At 39.5% G+C, this 21,768-nt stretch overlaps 2 protein-coding genes across 2 annotated transcripts; one reads left to right on the forward strand and one right to left on the reverse strand.

Annotated features, from left to right (window-relative positions):
- Positions 1–3,519: 3,519 nt before the first annotated feature.
- LOC119734044 lies at positions 3,520–3,994 on the reverse strand. Its single transcript, XM_038207420.1, has 2 exons — positions 3,796–3,994; positions 3,520–3,708 (listed from the first exon to the last, which is right to left on the reverse strand). Exons 1-2 carry the CDS (start codon positions 3,990–3,992, stop codon positions 3,546–3,548), a joined length of 360 nt encoding a protein of 119 aa, XP_038063348.1. The 5' UTR covers positions 3,993–3,994; the 3' UTR covers positions 3,520–3,545.
- Positions 3,995–6,950: 2,956 nt separating this feature from the next.
- Positions 6,951–20,485, forward strand: LOC119733895 (zinc finger protein 862-like). Its single transcript, XM_038207259.1, has 4 exons — positions 6,951–7,032; positions 10,528–10,732; positions 19,542–19,908; positions 20,060–20,485. Exons 1-4 carry the CDS (start codon positions 6,951–6,953, stop codon positions 20,483–20,485), a joined length of 1,080 nt encoding a protein of 359 aa, XP_038063187.1.
- Positions 20,486–21,768: the final 1,283 nt, after the last annotated feature.

Consider the following 21,768-nt stretch of genomic DNA (forward strand, 5'->3'; position numbering starts at 1 on the left):
ACTGGGAAGAACAAGGTCATCCAATACATGGAACAAGGAAATGTAGCATTCAAGCTTCTTGTAAAGTCTCAGTCAGAGGGTATAGTATAGGCTGTTATGTACTTTTGCAATTTTTTGCTAAAGAAGGAATATTTGTCATACTTAGATAGAGTTTACCTTCCTAAGCCAAAAATCCACTGGTAACATTTTTTTCCATCTACCATGTGGCGGCCATCTTGGATTTTGAAATGGCCGCCATTTCGGACCTAATGTGTAGCTTAACTTCTGACCTGATTGTCACATGAAGTCCATTTTGGTGGCAACCCTATGTTTTTGATACCAAGGAACCCAAGTAAGGTGTTGTTGAAGGGGTACTCCCAATGGATGGCAGCCATCTTGGATATTTCAAAATGGCCGCCATTTAGTACCTAATTTGTATCATAACTTCGGACCTGATTGTCATATGAAGTCCATTTTGGTGGCAAACCCTATATTTTTGATACCAAGGAACTCAAGTGACATGCACTGTAACGTGCTCAATTGTCCGCCGCATTTTCCCGGAGAATCCAGCACGCCGGAGAAGTGAGAACGTGACAACGGGTGCTAGCCGCCCAGCATACTTCGCGCATGTACTCCGTCGTGGCGGTCACGTGAATGTTGGCATATATTTTTCATCGGGTAATGTTGACACATATTTTTGGACGAAATGTTGACACGTATTTTAGGTGAACTTTGTCGCAGGATGGGTTGACACATATATTTGTCAACAAGTAGTAGGTAGTTTTTGCAATGTTGACATGTAATTTCTAGTTATTTAATCAGAACAAATATTTTTTTTTAATGTTGACATTTGTAAAAAAAATGTTGACATATTTTTTAAATGTTGACATATTTTTTAAATGTTGACATTCCTTTTTTGAAATGTTGACATTTTTTTTAAATGTTGACGTACGTTTTTGAAATGTTGACATATTGTTAACAATGTTGACATTTTTTAAAATGTTGAATTTTTTTTTTAAATGTTGACATTTTTTAAATGTTGACATACGTTTTTGAATTGTTGACATTGTTTACAATGTTGACATATTTTTCAAATGTTGACATTCGTTTTTGAAATGTTGACATATTTACAATGTTGAAACATTTTTTTAAAATGTTGACATATATTTTTAATGTTGACATAAGTTTTTGAAATGTTGACATATTTTTTGAATGTTGACATACTTTTTGAAATGTTGACAAATTTTTAAAATGTTGACATACGTTTTTGAAATGTTGGCATATTTTTTAAATGTTGACATTATTTTTTACAATGTTGACAAACGTTTTTGAAATGTTGACATATTTACAATGTTGAAACATTTTTTTAAAAATGTTGACATATATTTTTTAATGTTGACATAAGTTTTTGAAATGTTGACATATTTTTTGAATGTTGACATACTTTTTGAAATGTTGACAAATTTTTAAATTGTTGACATACGTTTTTGAAATGTTGACATATTGTTTTTAATGTGGACATATTGTTTACAATGTTGACATTATTTTTTACAATGTTGACATATTCTTTAAAATGTTGACATATTTTTAAAATGTTGACATATTTTACAATGTTGACATGCTTTTCAAAAAAGTGCAGGGCTGAATAAATCTCGCTTTGGCGTGCCATAGTCAGTCATAGTGTTTGCAATATTACTGAGGATGGTCTTTTTCAACCCTGGTTGTTTACAAGAAGTTGCGACACTATCAATTGACGCATTGATTGATTCAACGTAGGACTCTGCATCACCACGTGCTATTTCTTTTATGCCCACATTGAATGTATCTGTTGCAGTAGCAATCTGTACTTCACTGAAGTGACGTAGTTTTTTTGCTGGTTTTTGATCTGATTCAAATCACTATGAAGATTGAGCCATTGTTGCAGTAGCCGGTTTGGTGTGTTGGCATTATTACCATTTTTACATCCTCGGGTTTGTTACCATAACATTACCAGCACATTTTAAAACAGTGCAACGTAAATGAGAGTCATTCTAGCACAGAATCAAATTATAAATCACTATTAAATCAATAGACATCGTCACACTGTGACACAGGCGATCCAAATGGTTGATGGGTTTCCGATCGTAGTCATGAGTACCCGGTCCGCAATAATTGTAACCCCACAGGTGAGCGGCAAAAGGGATAAAGGGTTTATTACACTTGGGCAGGTTCTGGAACAACGGTAGATTCCCCGGCGGATTGTCTTCGTGCCAAGGATTGGCCCAGAGAGTCCGAGAGCGTCCGACAGTACGTCAGCTCACACCGACGGAGAACAGCATACTGGTACCAGCAAGGGAGCAGCATTGCAAATAGAATCAAGCATGCGAGAATGAAGCACCACCAGAACCAACCCCAGAGGCAGATCGCACAGTCCTCGCAGCACGACGTTTTCTGGGCTGCCACAGCTTTCAGATGGCGTAGATCCTCCACCCACGAGGAGTACAACGTTGATCAAACACTGCAGACATATAAAATACACATTGGCCAGCCTCATAGAGTAAAAAATTCAATTGTAACAGAGCAACGACAACTAACACGTCTTTACAGTATGCAACCATAGTGGTAAATGCGTAAAGCCTCAGCGTCATGGACTGTTCAATGGCTAAACGCTATAGTCACTTTATTAACAAAAACAACACTTCATGTATACGGTCATTGGACATGACTGACCCTAGGACTCGCGTTCATTTATCCCTTTTTTCTAAACACTCTTAAACCTCAGGTTGAGCTACAGGTCAGGTTAATCTAATACATTACAGTTCAGAATGTTCGTAATTGTAGGGGGAGGCAACGTCCCCGGGGGCAGAGACCTGTTGAGACCTCTCACGTTCCGACACGGTGGTAGAGTGAGAACTAGCAAAGAAACTGTCGGAGTCCAAATCGGGGGTGGGGGCATCTTGTTGGCTCCGTCTTCTTCGCTGGATGACCAAAGATTAATAATGGAAGCACTGGATCTGCACTCATCGATGACTAGAGGCAGGACCAGTTTGATGTCCGGTAGAGACGATTGGGGGAGGAATCCGTGTTCGAACGTGGCAACTGGTAGTTTCAGCGGAGCTACCCGGGAACGTCTGTGGCTGACAGGTAGGCTCGACGACTTGCTCGTTGCCGATCGTTGCACGCTCAGGGGAGGGCTTGGACTCCTCGGCGGGACAACTTGCAGAGATGAAACGGTTGAGCATTGTCGTTCCTCGACGGTGCTACCTCGGGAGCTGCTTCTCTCGCTGTTTGCTTCGGTGTCAATGATTTGGCGCAAATGGCGCCAAACCAGAGGGTGGCACCTTCTTGAATAGTTTGCCAGGAGTAGAAAGGCCTTCAGATTTTCACAGATGATGCATCTATTGCAGATAGCATCCTTCTCAGATGGCGCGAACCTCCAGAGATCGTGGTTTGATGTGGCGAAGACCGGTGTCCTAAATAAGAAGGCTTCGGCTTGGTGTTTACAGGCACCATCGCTTTCTGCCCCTCGAGGATTATCTTGGCCTTTTCGATCACACAGGGATCGAAGTAGGGTTCATTCAGGACAATCATGCGTTTGTCGACGCATCCTTGCCACATAAATGAATACCCCCCGATCCCTGTGAGATCTCTCCCACATGAACGGCGAGGTCTGCAAGACTGTTGACCAGCCACGTCTTCCCTGCGTTGCTCTGTCCGACGAGGGCGAGGCAATTACGTTTCGCTTCCGATCTGTCAAAAGAGAACAAGGAAAAGAATGGGTAAGGTTTAGAAAAAGGAAAATAGACAGACATAGCATAATATAGCTAGGGCACTCACCTGTTCATGACCTTCTCCACATCGTCGACAAGGAAGCTTAGAAGAATCCCTTGAAACAAGCACCAATGGCTGATGATGTACGCACTCTCCTCAACCGTGTGATAACGAGCGTCGTCTACGTCATTTGCTTGTTCCCAAGTAGCCGTCAGGGTCTCGAGGTCATTGTCGAGGGAACTCCAATTTGCCGCGAAGTACATCTTTTCTATTCTCTGTAGAACAAAAGAAAGAAAATCAAAAACCTAAACAAAGTCCGCAATATTTAACACAAACACACGCGAAACAATACTTACCAATCAGCATGGAGAAAAAAACAAAGATCAATATTAAAAAAGACATGCAAGGAGACTTTTAAAAAATATGAAAGAGGAGTGTGAAGCCAGGTTGCGATTTCTTGAATTATGGGGGTTGAAGTCAGACATACATCTGTCAAAGATGCAAGAGGTGGACTGCAAAACATTTCTCTGATACAAGACATAAAAGAGGAATTGTGTGACATGCCCGAGTTGTTAAAGGATCAGTCTTGCCATTTTAGTGAAAGATGCCCATTGCATCTCTGATGAGACTTGAAACTCAATTGCTTGTAAAAGCGATCTCCCAAATCTCACACAGTTGAAAAGCCAAATGCCACAAAGTGAGACAGAAATCCCTTTGTCAAAGACAAAACAAATCTAAACCAGGAGTTCAAACCAAACCAACATTCACACCAGACTAGGAATGCAGTAGGAAAATATATATGTCCTCCTAGACCCCGAACCAGAGCAGGTAAAAAATATTTTCATTCTGTTGGGACACAGGTTTGGAACAACTTGGCACCTAATATAAATCGGGATTAATGTTTCATTTTAAATCTGTTCATCTATACATCGTCTGTTTTAATCTAGGGTTTTAATTTTGTGTGATTTTAATTGCTTGGGTAATTTTGTGTGGTTATAATTGCTTGGGTTATACATCGTCTGTTGTAATTTAGGGTTTTAATTTTGCGTGGTTTTAACTCCTTGGATTATTTTTTGTAATGTATTCATTATATCTTTTATTATGTTTTGGTAATTTTTGTCGTTATTATACTATGTTTTTATGTAATCCAGGGCCCCCAGGGAGAACAGTTCATTGACAACTGATGGGGCTACCCTGGTAAAATAACACGAAATAAATAAATAAATAAGAAAGAAACAGAGCATCTTGTGAGTAATTTCCTAGCTACATGTACAGTGTATGTCTTTGGTATTTGCTATTGGTTTTTGGTGGATTCAGGTTACCTTCTGGTAAAAGTACCTAAGGAGTTAGGGTTTTTATGAATGAGGAACAAGTTTTAACAACATTTTTTAGTAATGATTGGGATTTTGTGTTTTCTATGCAACAGAACAGAAATTCAGCAATGCAAACGTAGTCAATCTTACCTTTGAGGCCCTGCAAAATTGATCAAGTCGGAGTGGCTTTTTAGGCCAAGCCTGCTGGCCGTCACACCTAGGTGCCTATAATGCAGGTTCCCTGATGTTATGGCTACACTGATGCTCCCAAACTTCATCGTTTCATATTCACAGAAAGCTTCCAGGAGTGTTCCTGTGAAAGACAAAGGTCAGTGGTTCAAACAGTTTGTGATATAAAAGGCCAAGGCTCTGATCGTCAAGGTCCATGCTTAAACCTCGGGGCCGATGCTTTACCCTCAATTGAAGGCCAAGGCAAGACCCTGTTATATAAAATACAATTGGCCTACAAGCAATCAAGCATTTTCAATGTATATTGGCTGCCTACATGTATCAAAATGTATCAAAACAGTATCAAAATAGTATCAAAATACTGGCTCATGTCTTCAGGAATTCCACTTTCTTATTAAATATGATCTGTCTACTGTGAAAAAATAAGTCAACCTACGTTATATGTTCGGAGTTTGTTGATAGGAATGGAGTACATTCCATCAAAAAACTCTTTAAGAGTGCATATGGAGCCCTCAACAATGTATCTTGCTTAATAGCGCAACACGCGGAGTGCGGTATAGGCAGTGGTCGTGCTACATGGTTATATGTAGCACGGCTTGTTGCCATGGATCGACCTATCATGATCGAGGATTCAAGTTTACTTGAAGATGTAGTACGCTCTAGGCAGTTCAATCATAATGCTACCTCTGGTATCCTTACCAGCCAAATAATGAACAAACAGAATATTCTCTGCATACCAGTCGCTATATAGATTTATCTGCAAGCAAACATTAATCATCGATTCTGATTAGTAGATCCATGCCAACAACAGTGGATATTTTACTGTATCGCACGGTCCATAATTATAGCACCCTGCGTAAATGTGCTGTTCTAACTCTGTGCGTTGCACCATTCCAAAATGCGAGTGACAAACCACCTGCATGTGCCAAAAAGAAACCTGAAAGGTTCTTGTAAGCGTGCTAGTTCCAGCAACACTGTGCGTCAAATTTGCTTGAAGATATTTTTGTGGTATGTGGTACACAGGTGCACTACATATTTCTGTGTTCCACTTGTGCTTGCGAGTTCGGAAAACTAATTGTGCATTAACTAGCATTTACTCCTCGCTCGTGACTTTCGCAGATCGATAAGCAGTGGCTGAAGCACAGAGTCATTTATGATCGCCAATAATTCGTCAATGATGCGGTGACTACAGTAGTTAGTGTTGCTGTTAACCTTAAATAAATGTTTTTAAAAAAGTTAACAAAATAATAACAAGAAAAAAAATCAGTGTAAAGAGCCACCAAAAATGAGACATGACAGGAAGAACTAAACATGTTGCGTATTTACCCTATGAGCTTCGAAGTACTTGCATCCGCAATCCTCCTTCAATACAAGGAATCCTTTGTAGTTGGTACGATGTGGTACCTGTTGCCGCAACATCTGGTACATCAGCCGAAAACACCCCTCCCATGCCCGGTGTTCAATGTCGGCTCTTTCGCCAACTATCTTAGGTAGTGTTTTGCCTGATGTTTGAAATCATAAAGTGTTTGTAAGTGCACATAAATGATAATAAGGTAGATATTATTGTAGACTTTGTAAGGGAAGTCAGCAAAATTAGAAATTGATTTTAGGTACCTGTTCTTAGCGTCTACTCCTTTTAAATGCATGAGATGTGGCAGCTGCTCTTTTCATGTCGGGATACATTATCCAAACGGTAGTTGGTAGATGGTTCATATACAAATGGATGAGCTTGTGCTGCCCCAACAAGATGCTTCCTGCAAGCAGTGCATACCATGCCAGCAGAGGTACGCAGGAACCACTGGTAGGTCTCCATCCATTTAGGGTCAAACCCAGACGCTCTGTGCTTGCCTACGTCTTTTTTGAATAAAATTAAGAAGAAAAAAAAGGGCATGTATTTGTTCCACTACCAAGGAAAAAACTTTTGGTTAACACATAGGCAGGAGTATTCAGAAGGCCAAGAATTATTAAGTTTTTTGTGAATAAGTTTTGCATAGTTTTTTTTACTTGTTGTTCATTCTCTTTCCGGATTAAGTTTATAATTTTTGTAATTAGTATTTCATCATGCACTTTATTTATAAAGACAATGCAGATATAGAATACCTTCTTTTTGCTTGGTGATTCACTGCAACTACTATTCACGAGATCTTTCACAGTACTAGTACTCGTACTTGCATTGGACTCTGAGGAAGTACAATCATCTGGCTTCTCCTCATTATCAGCTGGCCTGCATTATTGGAATTGTTATGAAAAGTCTTAAAAATTGTTTAGATGTTAATTAATTGAAATAAATGAGTATATGACAGATATTTTAAAATTGTAGTTGATTATGCCGGATAAACTGGGAAAAACTGAATCCTAATTTTGAAAAGAAAAAAAAAGTTTAGGCCTAGATTTAAGGATTGCTTTCTGATTTTTTCCAAACATTCCCAATGAACTATGAATTGCGCTATGAAAATTAAAATGTTCTTGCTGCTACATTGCTAGGACTGGTAAGATTGTTTCATCATTCGTGGATATCCAATATATATATTTATAATTATATTATATAAAGCCCCTGCCTATTAACTATAAGTATTAATATCAATTACTGATAACAATTTTTTTTAATCCTACATATTTATTTGTGAAAATAAATCACCAGGTGTTTGCAAATTTGGCATCAGTATAAAATTACAAATTAGAATAATACATTAGTAAAAAAGAAGAAGAAACAAATCTATATATTAAATGTAGGTTAGGGATTTTTAAAAATTTTAAAAAGAAATTCTGCAGATTTATTTGTTGAAATCTACTAGTTTACCACAAGTAATATTTGGTTCTTACCGTTGAACACCTCTCTTAAAAAATGATGTCAAGTACTGTTGCGCCATATTTACTTTACGCAGTCATTTCATTGCTCGAAAGTTATTGTCAAGTGCAAGGTTCCATTCAGGCGAGCTTGGCAGGCTGAGCAGGGTACCAGGTCATGCATAATGTTGGCCTTTGTCAAAAGGCCAACATTATGCATGACCTGGTGGTTGTTATTAATCCCGGGGCCTAGTTGTTATTAATCCCGGGGCCGTAGCGCGGTAAACGATATCCTCGCTAGCTATGCATGCAGTGCTAAGTACAGCGCGAACAGCGACCTCACGCGGCCACCATTTCCATGCAAATCAGTTGGACCCAATCTAGTGCCTTGGTTCAATCATCGGCAAAAGCTTATGTTTTTCTTTATTTTGCGCTGGATTTCTAGCGCACGACCTTGTATGCAAATACAGATAAGTGTAGAATGGCTAATATGTGGAGTGTCCAATCACACCTTGGTAAATCCGATCGTCATCAAATTATTTGCAGCCATTCGCCTTTTGCGTACGTGACAGGAACCAATGTTTTTGTGCACTGGTGCCATGTGCAGAGACACACAACGTGTACGTGTATGGATCATGTACTGTGCCACGTTTCACTCTGCAAGTTTCCACGCAACGATCGACCAATAAGAAAACGACATTTAAGGTCAGCTAAGGCTATTGACATAATGAGCACCACCCCAAAAACCTCACATGGACGATTGATGGGGCCCAACTGATTTGCATAAAAATAGTGGACGCGTGAGGTTGCTGTTTGCGCTGTATTTTTAATGCACTGCATGCATATAGACATATTATGACTGCATGCATAGCGCTAGCGAAGATATCGTTACCGCGTTACGGCCGGATGAAGGTTGCAGGTTTGGCGGTTTACTTGTTGTCAGCTACTGCTGTCTTCTGTTTTGCTCTTTCCTCCATGAGGCAGTCTGTATGTGGTAGCACAGGCTGCTGTCCACTGGACTTTTCTGTATGTCTGGCCACCTGTACATTGACATTGTTGTGGTTCTCTTTGCTTTGAGATACTTAACAGTCTGGTAGGCACGATACACGGGAATATCCAAGCGATTTGTCTTTGCATTTATCAGATGATTCATGACGCTGAAAGATTGCTCGATTTTGGGTGCTGTGCAAATGCTGAGTATCACTTGATGATTTTACCAAGAAATGGATATTTCTTTTTTCCAAGTACCTCATTCCACCACCTGTCAAGCTTTACAATATGTCCACCGATTTCAGTTTGATGCAAGGTTCTCTCCAATTGAAGTCGAGATACCTCTTGTTCATATTTATCTATCTCATCATCATTCTGCAGTACAGTTGCAAAATGCCGAGGGTGTTTCTTCAGCACTGAGAAGGTGACGGCAAATCCCATAGCTTTGAGATCTGTTGCAGATACAGTCTATTGCAGTCTACGCAGCAGTTGATTACCAAGTGGCATCTTATTCAGTAGATAATCCCCTGTTGCTACATATGCGACTTTCAATTTAAGAATAAACTGATTTGCTTGGGACTTGTGCAGTTTACTCATGCATTTCCTTGCTCTACTATCAGTATACAAATCTGTTATTGGAAGGAGACACTCTGTTAGTTTGATTGTTTTCAGCGCATGATCTTCTGATTTCCTTCACTCTTGACACGCATGATTCGGGTAGATGTGAAACATGAATGTCGATGAGTTCCTTGTTTGCACGATAATTATCCTTGGAAATGTATGCAAAATACATGCAAAGAATAGCTGGTAGCATGAAAAGTATGTCACTGGAAACATCAAGGACAGAAAGCCAGCGATGTGGTATTCGCTCTTTTGGTGTGTGAAATGGGCAGCTGAAGATTTCACACAGTTCCTGTAGCCATGCCTTCAAATCTGCAGACCACTTGCTGTCATTGTGCAAATCATCACATAACTGTTCAACGGTGTGATCAAAGTGTGAACAAAATTGTCCCAATCTATGTCAAGCAGGTGAGGTGCTGTTCTCTGACGCAGAAGAGTTTGAAATCCAGACGCTTTGCCTCATGTATTTATGCAGCCGAGTCAGACAACACTGATACAAGGTTGGTGAACGAAATGTTGTGTTCTTCAAAAACATCACAAACTGCTTCATACACAATCTCTGCATTTACACTTTAAGTGAAACAGAAGCCAGGGGATATAAAACTGTGGACTTCTCTTCCTCTGAAAAGTACAACACAAGGATACTCCGGACTTTCACATTATTTTTTGCAGTGCACTCATCCAAGTTAATTGAGAATGGAACCTACTTTATATTATTAGTCAATCTTTCATGCCGGACTTCTGCTATGGGAAGCCGGCGTCAGTGTTGTTGGACTTACCGGTACGTCAGTCTTGAAAGTATTGACGAAATTTTTCACCAATTATTTTTTCTAGTATTATATATGAAGGAAATTATCGTCTTGCGTTTTTGGTTATTTCCATTTTTAATTTTTTCCAGGTGATGGCCTAAATGCTAACATTACTCTAGTCAAACTTCTTGGCGTTGAACTGGATATACCTCGCCAAATGAAAACTATGTTCCCACATCCCTGCACCTGCAGCCCAACTACCAATGTGTTTGGATGCCTGCCACATGGTGAAGCTGATGAGAAATCTCTTGGCTTCAAGGAAAGTTCTGCAGGACGGAGAAATCGACTCGTCCAGTAGGTCGGATTTTATGATCAAAGGATATTAATAATGATGATAGGTATTGAGGATTCTGCATCAATAATTGTTCAGATTATGAAAATGTTGTATCTTATACATTTCTTTCTATGTAATTTCCATTTCAAGTAGACCCTGCCAAAAGTAAAGGTCAAAAGCTTCTCCATTACTAGGTAAGAAGGTGCCATCAGCAGGACGAGCCTCAAAAGTGAAGAGAAGAGACAGTCGCTACTACCAAAAGTCACCGGAACAACTAGAGGCTGTTAGAAGAGTAGTGAAGGAAACCGTTGAAGATGCAATTGACATCAAAAAAAACTGCAGCGAAATATGTCCTTCAGTACCACTATTTGTAGAGGAGAGTTAAATGAACCAGGGAAGTAGGAATGGCCTGGATCATGTCCTTAGCGCAGACGAGGAGAATATCCTTGTCCATTTTGTTTCTGAAATGGCCCTCAGAGGTATGGGAATAAATCCTTCAGATGTCATGGACCTTTTGCAGAATTCCTCAAGCAGGAAAAGAGGAAAACCGTGTTTCACAACAACCGACCAGGGTATACATGGTTTTATTCCTTCAGTGCTAGACATGGCCTTGCACTTCGAAAGGGATCTTCCTTGGAAGCCAGCAGGGCAAAGGTCAATCCAGCCAGATACAAAAGGTTCATGTCCGACAGGAATCTTTTGGACCAACCACACCAAGTTTGGAATGCAGATTAGACTGGCTTCACCATCGGCAGCAAGACCGCTAATATCAAGGCACCAGAGATGTCAGGTCATCCTGTTTCCCAGCTGTTAGGTAGGTCCCTTAAGAATAGATTCACAGTGATGTATTGTGCACATGCAGAAGGTGTGATAATTCTTCCATTCATCTGATTTTCAAACTAAAACCCACGGGATATGATCCACTTGATGGAGCCACAAGAGGGGCTTGTTCTGAATATACCGACAAGGGATTGATAGACGCTCGTACGTTTGCTTAATTCATCGATCATTTTGACAAACCATATCAACACATTCAGGAAAGCTGTCTTTGGACCTCTTAAAAAGCAATGGTATAATGTGGTCAACCGGAACACGAGACGTCAACCAGGGAAGCCAATCTGTAAAAGGAACTTTGCAGCCTAGCTTGCGGAAGCGCAAGTAGAGTTCTACAAGCCCAGCATCGTCATCAATAGTGTCAAGCATCAGGTATTTTCCCTGTAGACAAAAGTGTCATCTGTTATGATTTGCTTAAGCCTTCAATGACATTCAAGGGATTGGTAGACTCACACCAAAGACCAACTCCGAAAGGGTCCAGCAAAGATCACAGCAGGGCTACACACGCTACAGAAGCATTTCATTTTAACAAGTTGTGTATATTTCTATATAACATGATGATTGCTCCATCTTTGATTTGTTATCTTTAAAGTTTTCCATTTTTCGTGTACAGTGCACCTCATTTTTGTTTTCAAAGGTCTTATCTCGATATACTTTGTGTAGATTGCATTAGTTTCTTTAATTCAAAAAGTATCATAGTTTTCTTTGCAGTGTAAAAAATCATTCGTATTTCATGCCTTATTGCTTCACCTCAATTAATTTTATTAACTCTTAACGTTTTTTGGGGTTACATTTTACATCATTTTTCTTTATTTTTTTTGACCTCCCCCAAATTTTTAAAGTTAATTCATTTCCTCCATTTTTCTTTAATTTAATATGTTCGGGATGAGTTTTTGTCTCGTTGGTTAACATGCATGTACAAGAATGCTGCATACTTTTGGCAAAAACCCATGAAGTTGGGGAACCCGTACCACTATAAATTAAAGAGGCTATAAATTAAAGAGGCTATAAAGACAAATGGGTGTAGTTGTAACTCAGTACAATATGACGTAGAAGACACAGCAGCAATTAAAACGGTGGCTGGGTGAGGATCAATTGCTACATTCAAGGAAAGCATTAAAAGTGTACTATAATCATGTCCACCTTTTCTTAAATAGATGACTGAGGTCAGTGAGACCATCAGCGAAGCCGTTGGGTTTGCGCTGCTCCATATGGACAGCGCATACCCAGCGCTCCGCCTTGAGTCTCGGCGCAGACTAACAATATTAAGGGAGGGGTCCCCAAAAACCCTCAACAAAATGTCAGCTGACCTCCGGCGCACCTCAGGTTAGTTCCGGGGGTTAGTTGTATATATTTCATGTATTTTTCTGCTACCGTGATTCATTGATTCGGTGTTTGGTTGATTTTGACTTTCCCTGTCGTGTTAAAGACATACTGTATCATTACACTATTTTCCTTAGGCCCATCAACGCTAATACGGTGATCAGCAAGAGGTGATATTTCTACAGCAAAGTGAAAAAAATAATCGCTTGCGATCAATATATTTCATTGTTCTAGAGAGGCCCAGGCCATATCATGTGCCCCATCCTGCCACCGCCCCTAACCGATCTTCCCCAGGGGCTGGTGCCGGTGCCAGGGGCCGGTGCTCATTGTTTTGTGGCATCAATAATAGAGGTTAGAATTGTTTAATTGAACTCATTTAAAATTGATGTTGTTTAGTATAATTATTGCTTGCCTAATATCACATATACATATCCGATGATACGATCGCAATCATTTCAGTCTTGATCTAAAAGAAAAGAGAGAAATGAGAGCGTTGCAAAAATGTTAGAGTATAGACAAAGGAAAGGGAAGAGAAACAATAGAAAGTCCTCGATTTACGCCATAATAGTGCTCATCTTGATTTGTTCAATAACATCACACTCTGAAACTTTCCTAACAGCACAAGAAAAGGATATTGGCTTAATCATGGCAGCCGGCTACAACCCATCAGAATTAGCAGGTCAGTCAAATCATTGTTAAATCAACGTCTTTTGTGTGTTGCAGGGCGTTATCTGTGAGCCAACTAGATTCGCACGATGAATACAAATTGATGCAACAATAATCACGCCGTCTTTTCCAAAGTTAGTTATCACAGATTATTAAATGCGAATGTTCTTGTGCATGTTTTGGTAAATTACCTAATTTTTTCGAAATTGACGGAAGGCTGTATGGGTAAGAAAAAAAAAACAATTCCGCTTTGCATTAAATCACATAGAGTGTTGGTGTGATTGTTTGCGTTGCCCTTTTGCCTCCATCTTGTTTTTATAATACTGCATTTTGTGAGAGCTGTGATAGTTTTGATAAAAAAGTGTCGCACAAATTAAGGTAAGCAAGAACAAAAGAAGAAACACACGAGGCGCCTCAAAAATTACTTTTGCTCATCCTACCAATAACTATTGTTTTACTTTCTATTTCCATTAACACAGAATTGCTAGGATACTCTACAATCGGACCAAATCAGACAGAGGAAGAGATGGAAGTTGAAGAGGAAAAGAAAAAGGAGGAGGGGATGGGGAGTGCCACATCAAAATAGAAGCAGACGAGGACAGGGAAAGGAGGGACGGGAAAATAGTAGACAAATACTATCAGAGTAATATGGGTGGAATATTAATTATCGCAAGGCAAAAGCTGGACCTTTCCAACAGGAAATATCAAGATTTTGCCGAGCAATGATATTCCTACCATTTCGCAATTCAAAGATATAGTCAATCATTTGTAATTTGTGCATTTTATTCGTTTAAACAAACTTTCCCATAATCTAAAGAAGGGTGCTGAACAACTAACCTAATAACGTTTCAGCTCAGCTTCAACGGTATATTCCGAGAAAAACAACATTCTTGGATCTCGATTTCAAATAAAAAATGGCTCAGTTGTGTTTTCAATTGGGCCTAAATTCAGCCGTCCGAAATACGTTCTCACTGGGCCACTTGCAGCTACGCGATGTCGATGTCGCGCACTGATCCGACGACGTGGCCACTCCTTGAGATTTGGACTAGACCTTGGGAACTTGGGAATGTTTATTAAAATGTCACCAAACTCTTCAGATTTTTTTGTGTAAACCACGATTACTTTTGATTACTTTGGCTTAATAATGTAAACCACAAACAATCTGGCGTTTGGATCTGCGGATTCTGCGCTACGATGCATGCATGCCACGGGCGCAGTCGCGCCCGTTGAGGATGGTGCGCAGCTCCTTTGTAAACGTCATTACTGGTGGAGCATTTTTTTGTAATAATTGTTTTTGTTGCCACTACTTGGGATTTCACCCAAGAACCTCGGATTTTTGGTGGAAAATGTAGCAAATTCTATATGATTTTAGGCTACCGCGTGCTCTGTTGAAATACATTTTGCATTTTGTACACTGTGTTTCTTTATCTTGGAATTTCTTGGGATCTTACTGAATGAATCTTGGGATTTTCAATTTTGATAAGTGGACACGTAGCAACCGCGCGCGAATGTGTGTCGTGCTTGCGCCGTTTCTAATTCTCGCCGGAAATAAAAACCCGAATTACTTACAAAAATGTTGCCTTCTATTTTATATTTCTTCAAAATGACAGCGTGCCAGAAAGAACAATTTCACAGGGAATTTTAGTTCCTTTACTATCTTTCATCAAAGTATGTTTTTCCCACGATACTTACGTCAGTTACTTTCTGGATAACCGCAAATGAAGGACTGTAGCTTTAAAAACCACTTCTCCTTCTCTTATTTGAACTAAATACAAAGTTGGTGGAATATATATTTCTCTCTTCAGTCAGTGGCCGTGTAACGCACAGAGCCCTGTTTGACCTGAATCCGACAAACTGACGAAAAGCATTCGTTTGTACTCTGAACACACACCTTATATAAGCTGGTTACCAGCGAAACATTTGTACGTTATTCGTCAGTCTGTCGGATCGCCTGTGCATGCGTGCGCAATCGGACAACCTGACGAATGACATTCGTTGGTATTTTGAACGCACACCTTACATAAGCTGATTACCAGCGAAATTCCGCCTTCTTCACTATGTCAAATTACGGGTTTGTTTTTGTGACTAATTCACCACAAAGGGGGGGGGGGGCTCCGAATCTCAAAATTCAGACAAGAATTAAGAATTTTGGCATAAAACAGTTTTGTTATTAATGCTACCCTAGCCTGAAGGAGTTGACTTGCATAGATCAGGTGAACGTTTCCACTTTTCCAAAGGTTTTTGTGTGTTTTTTGTATCTGGCAGTCAACACAGCAATGTAAGGAAGCGTTAAAGAAACGTAAGACAATCTACAAAATAGTCATGAGTATGATTTATAATTTAGTCATAATTATGACTTATATCTTATAATAATGACTTAGTATGAAGTCATAATTATGAAATTTATCTCATAATAACGACTTAGTAATTGTTAAATCATAATTATGACATATCGTCACCGTTTTCACGAAGAGCCACATATCTCCAAAATTACAATTTTTTCGATTTTGATTTTTTTCGATATTTCGCATTAAAACAATGTACTTAACCATTTTGACATGTTTCTGTAAGCAAAACATCATTAATTTCTAAGTTACATTAATGTTGCAAGGGGCAGAAATCTCGATAACTGCATTTTGCGTTTTCACGAAGAGCCACATACATTTTGGCCCTTTGAACACGTACAAAACCCATTGCACGGAAATACGTAAAAGTAGGTCAAATGAGATTTGCGGTTTCACGAAGAGCCACATATCTTTGTTACATTTTCAGGCGCGCGCGCGTACTCACGCGCGCCTATGGAAATACACGTTGAACAGAAGGGGCCAATATGTCGGAAACGTGAATTTGCGTTTTCACAAAGAGCCACATATCTTTACTAATTAATTTCCACTAATTAACTGCTTTATTAAGTCTTGTTACCGGGTTTATGTAAAACTTCAGCTCACGTAGAATCGTGTAATGGTTTTCTTGCTGCACAAAGTTGTTGCAAAGTAGTATTTCTTGCAGTTTTAAAATATGAGAAACTTCTTTTGTGATTATCTCGAAAACACTTTACTTCAAAATCAACATAATATATATAGTATGTGGCTGTTCGTGAAAACGGTGACGATATCTTATAAAAACGACGTAGTATTAAAGGGAATATACAACATTTGCAAACATCGAAAAATAAAACTACCAAGTTTTTGCGAAATACCTTAATAGGATGTTGGTAAATGACAGTCTAAAGCATCCTGTAAAATTATGGCACCTGGTATACTTTCATTTTCAAGAAAAGTGGTATTTTTGTATCAATTTCCAACGCTGATCGGCCGATCAGCGTTGGAAACAACTGGCTTTTTTTTTCAAATACTGGCCCCACTTGACCATTGCGCTTGTTTGCAATCGATTACAAACCTATGAACGGGTACGAGCCAGCTAGACTGGTTCCCTGACCTTACAATTCCCCAATGTATGTAAACTGCTCAATTTCTTCTTATATGGAGTCAGGGAACCAGACTACAGGAAAATGATCGTTTTTCTTGGTTTTTATAGCATTTTCGAACCCAAAACCTCCAAAAAGTCAGTGTAACTATATTTGCTTTATATTTCCAACCCCCCAATTCCATCCATTTCTGAAAATTACAGCAAAAGCAAATGATGTATATTCCCTTTAAGTCATAATTATGACTGGGTATTAGGTCATTATTATGAAATATCCTAAGTCATTATTAAAACAAAATAAGTCAAAACTATGAGATGACTTTATTGGGTTTTTTAGTTTGTTTTATGTCCCTTTAATGCTTCCGTAGCAATGGGATAACAATTTTATATCAAATTAACGTTGTACGAATAAACAACAGCCTATCTTTAAAGAATAGTATACAAATATTGAGTGGATCAGCGTGGAATGGGGGTAATATTATCGCAAGGTAAAATCTGGACTTTTCCATTTCACGAGGCGAAGCCGAGTGAACTAGAAAAGTCAAGATTTTACCGAGCGCTAATATTCCTCACATTTCACAATTTTAAGCCACTCAATATTTGTCTTATATAACTGACATATAGATCCTTGACATTTGATATATTCAAACTTTTTATTCAATACAAAACTGGAGGAAAATGTATTTGTCTCTTCCAAACCACCCTTTGACGAAAATGTTTGAACCCAACGCTGTAACGCTGGCTCTTTGGAACAATACATGCTACGCACAATGCTGAACGCGCACACCAGCATGCATTTGCAAACAAATACCGCGTCATGATTGTAACTGTTGAATAGTATTTCCCATTCCCCATGGGCGGATAGTACTTTTTGAGCCGCGGCGTGAATGGGAGCAAAAACAAATGTCACGTGATGTGAGTTCCACCAATCAAATGACTAGGATCTGTGTGTAAGTTATATAATAATAACTGATATATTGTGGTTTAACACTGTAAAACAAAATGATTGCAATGACGAAACGTATCTGAATATCGAATTTCTTACTCAATATTATGACAAATGGAAAGGCTCTTACAAATTAACGATACATCTGTTTAGTATGCTTACATTAAGTATGTATAAAGTTAAAAAAAAAAAAAGAACAATGGTAACTAAAAATGAGCTAACATGCACGGTTGCTGCTGCACGCAGAAAACAAGAAACCAACGATTTAATTGTTTTTGTGTGTGTAGAATGGTGAAGAAATGATAATAGACGCAGACGAGGAGGGGGAAGGGAGGGATATAAGAATAGAAGCAGACAGAGAAACTGGGGCGGGGGGGGGGGGGGGGCAAGGACATCCCAGGGGAACAACTTGGGGGGGGGGGGGAGGGCCTGCAACTTATTATTTTTTTTTATATATATGGATGTAAATACATGTTAAAACTGAAACACAAACCACAAGGAGTCACAATCAAGTTATTACTGAATCTTACCCCTCCCCCCAAAAAACCAACTGTTTTGTTGTGCTTTCCGGAAAAAAAAGCATACGTGACTACAGTGACTGCACAGGCATATTCATTTTGCAGTCGCCTGAGCAACCACCTGCACCACTGTAGCCGGCCAATGGAGCTGAGGGCGATCACATTGTCCAGTAGGGGTGAATATCATTTTTTTGAAAACCAGTCCGCCGAAACTTCAAACTTGGCACAAAATTTGACGTGAGTGTGCGTTCATCCAGTGAAAACAACATCATTGAATCGCGTGCGTAGTTTGCAAGAGCAGTTCTTAAAAACTCTGCAAGCATGCAACTAATACCAGCGGCAAAGCAATGTGCGCTTCCCTAATTTTTCATGAATAAAAAGAGTAAAATTGAGTTGAAAATTCCTCAGCCACACTGAGTTTCTCCAAATCGTCACCGACACCATGAAGTAACACTCTTCCGTAATAAACCATATTTTTTTCGATTTTCATTTTTTTAATATTTTTAAACAATATTCATCAAGGCCTACCATTGCAAGAAGTTTCAAAGTTTCAAGAGCTTTACTTTAATAATTGCGCTTTAGTATCTATGGCAACTTTTGCACAAAAGTGTCAATTGTCGTTTTCACGAAGTAACACTTAAGTGTCATTTACCATTGTAATGCATGACGCACACTCTGCTAATAAGTGAGCAAAAACGTTTTCACGAAGTAACACTCTTCTTGTAATAAGTTGTATGAGCGCGCGCGTGCTGACCTGAAGTTGCACTTTCCTCGTGTTGTATACATTGAAGTGTTACTTCGTGAAAACGAAAATTTCCAGTTTCGCAGCCTTTTCGGTTTCATGAACTAACACTCATCTTTTTCTCTTATTTCTTGTTTATACACAAACGGGTGAAAAAACAGCAGATTTAATCAATTCATCAGGTGTCCACAACGAGAAACCCAATTGCAAATACTCTGTCGTTTTGACGCAAAGTGTTGTTTTAGAAGGCGTTCAACTTTAGTTGCCGCTTTCTCCGATTGCTGGTTTTTACTGGTATGTAGGTGAGTGTTACTTTGAAGTTACTACAAGAATTGTAGATTTGTTGCCCTTTTTTCGGATGGCTCTACTGACAGCTCAGTCAAAGAAGAAGAAATTGTGTACCTTCGCACAGCAAGCCAGGGGGTCATAAGCAATGATTTTGTTGGTCTCGCTGGTTTAGAGAAGGCTGATGCACAGAACATCTGCAGTGGGGTTCTGAAATGCTGCCAAGACCATCTAAGCTTAGGTGAACATGAGTTGATGTCCAAGATGGTTGGATTTGAAAGTGACGGTGCCAGTGTCATGCTTGGATGTAACAGTGGTGTGTCAACCCTTCTAAAACAAAAGCAAAGGGCCATACTAGAGTATGACTCTGACATTCTTCAGTCAGTACACTGCTTCAACCATCGTCTGGAGTTGGGCTACAAGGACACACTCAAGAAGGTAGCGTACCAGGAGAAAGTACAGAGCTTGCTCGAAAACCTGTATAAGGCTGCATCCGAATCAGCTGTCTAGAGCTAGATCTAGGTCTGCCCCCATTGAAAATACGCGGGGATGCGCTGACAATAGACGTAGCCGTAGCTCTGGAAGCCCGTTTCGGACACGGCCTAAGGTCTACCACTACAGTCATTTGAACCGGAGTATGTTGAAGAGAAGCTGTGATTCCTTGGGTGTTAAATTCCTGGCTCCTTCAAAAGCTGGTAGCACACGCTGGTTGCCACACATGCAACGGGCACTTGACAACCTGTGGGTGACATACCCAGCCATTGTCCAGCACTGTCAGCAGCTTCAAAATGCAAGTGATGTTGGTGACAAGGTGAAAGAAGAAACAAAGGCCAAGGCAAAGGGCTTCTTGGATTTGATGTTGACAAAGCGTTTTGTGTTGTTTTGTCACTTCTTGACAGATGTTGTTTTAACACTGAGCAAACTGTCGCTTAAATTTCAGAGTTCTGAAATGTACTCAGCAGCTTCCATGAAGGACGAAGTGGAACTAGTTATCAGCTATCTTGATGCATATAGACCCAATCCTGGGCCATAGGTTTCTGACCTTGAAGTACATGGAGTCAACACATTCCTTCAATCCTCTGGCAGGCTGAGAGATACAGACCATTCTACTGAAGCCTTTCATAAGGATAAGTTAGCTTTGATTGATGGATTGCAGAGTTCACTGCAGAACCGGTTTGCTGACTGCAACTCAGGAATCATACAATCTCTGGCATTCATCAATCTGAAAGGATGGCCTGAGATGGATGATTGGAAATGATGCCATTGCCCTACAACTTGATCATTATCGGCCCATACTTCAAAATTCCATAAATGTTGAGGAAGCTGAGGAGGAATGGCATTCTCTGAAAATAAAATATACCAGACAACGCCAAGACCCCGAGAAGAGACCGAGCTGGGAGGAACTGCACATCGCATTCAAGGAAGAATGTGCAAACATACTTCCTTTGGTGGATTTGGCCCTAACTTTGCCAGCGTCAAATACACGATGCGAACGTGGATTCTCACATATGAAAATTGTTAAATCAGACTGGCGCAGCAGCCTAACAGTCTCTGCCTTAATTGACATACTGCGCATTGTGCTCCAGACCAATGATATTGGGGACTATGACCCTACTGATGCAGTTGTAATGTGGCTGGAAGGGGGCAAAAAGTCAAAACGGCCATACATCCGTCCATACGGTAGACGCCATCCAAGGGAAGCCTCATCATCTCAGAACGATGACAACTTAAGTTCATGTTCTAGCGAAAGTGATGATGACTAATTCAAATTGAATTGAACATACAGCTTTTTTCTGACAATTTATTTGCCACTTGTATTGCAAAGAGTGCAGTTTTAGCATAAATGCAAATATTCCAAAGGAATAACATTCACGTATTTATTTTAATAAATTTTTCGCATTTTGATTTTATTTATATATGGCGTCTACCGTATAGACGGATGTATCACCTTTACTTAAAGGGAAATACAACATTTGCGAACATCGAAAAATAACTATCAAGTTTTTACGAAATACCTTACTAGGATGTTGGTAAATGACAGTCTAAAGCATCCAGTAAAATTATGGCAACTGGTTAGAAAAACGTAACTATATTTCATACACTGCTCCAAATTTTGTTTGCTATTGGTTACTTGTCCATGAACGGGTGTAGGCCAGCTACACTGGTTCCATTACCTTACAATTTTTCCGGCATCTATAAATTGATCAATTTTATCAGGGAATCAGACCATTTGAATATTTTTGTTTTTCTTGGTTTTTCCAGCATTTTCGAACACAAAACTTCAAAAATGTCAGTGTAACAATATTTGATCTACAT

This window comes from Patiria miniata, unplaced genomic scaffold (assembly GCF_015706575.1).
Source record: "Patiria miniata isolate m_02_andy unplaced genomic scaffold, ASM1570657v1 HiC_scaffold_26, whole genome shotgun sequence".
NCBI lineage: Eukaryota > Metazoa > Echinodermata > Asteroidea > Valvatida > Asterinidae > Patiria > Patiria miniata.

Excerpts from the sequence above, each read along its gene's own strand:
- LOC119734044 (XM_038207420.1), bottom strand. The coding sequence starts at position 3,992 with ATGTACTTCGCGGCAAATTGGAGTTCCCTCGACAATGACCTCGAGACC. Across the intron at positions 3,709-3,795 it reads GTGGAGAAGGTCATGAACAG|ATCGGAAGCGAAACGTAATT; the intron begins GTGAGTGCCCTA and ends CTCTTTTGACAG.
- LOC119733895 (XM_038207259.1), top strand. The coding sequence starts at position 6,951 with ATGGATGAGCTTGTGCTGCCCCAACAAGATGCTTCCTGCAAGCAGTGC. Across the intron at positions 10,733-19,541 it reads CGGAGAAATCGACTCGTCCA|CTCAGTCAAAGAAGAAGAAA; the intron begins GTAGGTCGGATT and ends CTCTACTGACAG. Across the intron at positions 19,909-20,059 it reads AGGTAGCGTACCAGGAGAAA|GTCTACCACTACAGTCATTT; the intron begins GTACAGAGCTTG and ends ACACGGCCTAAG.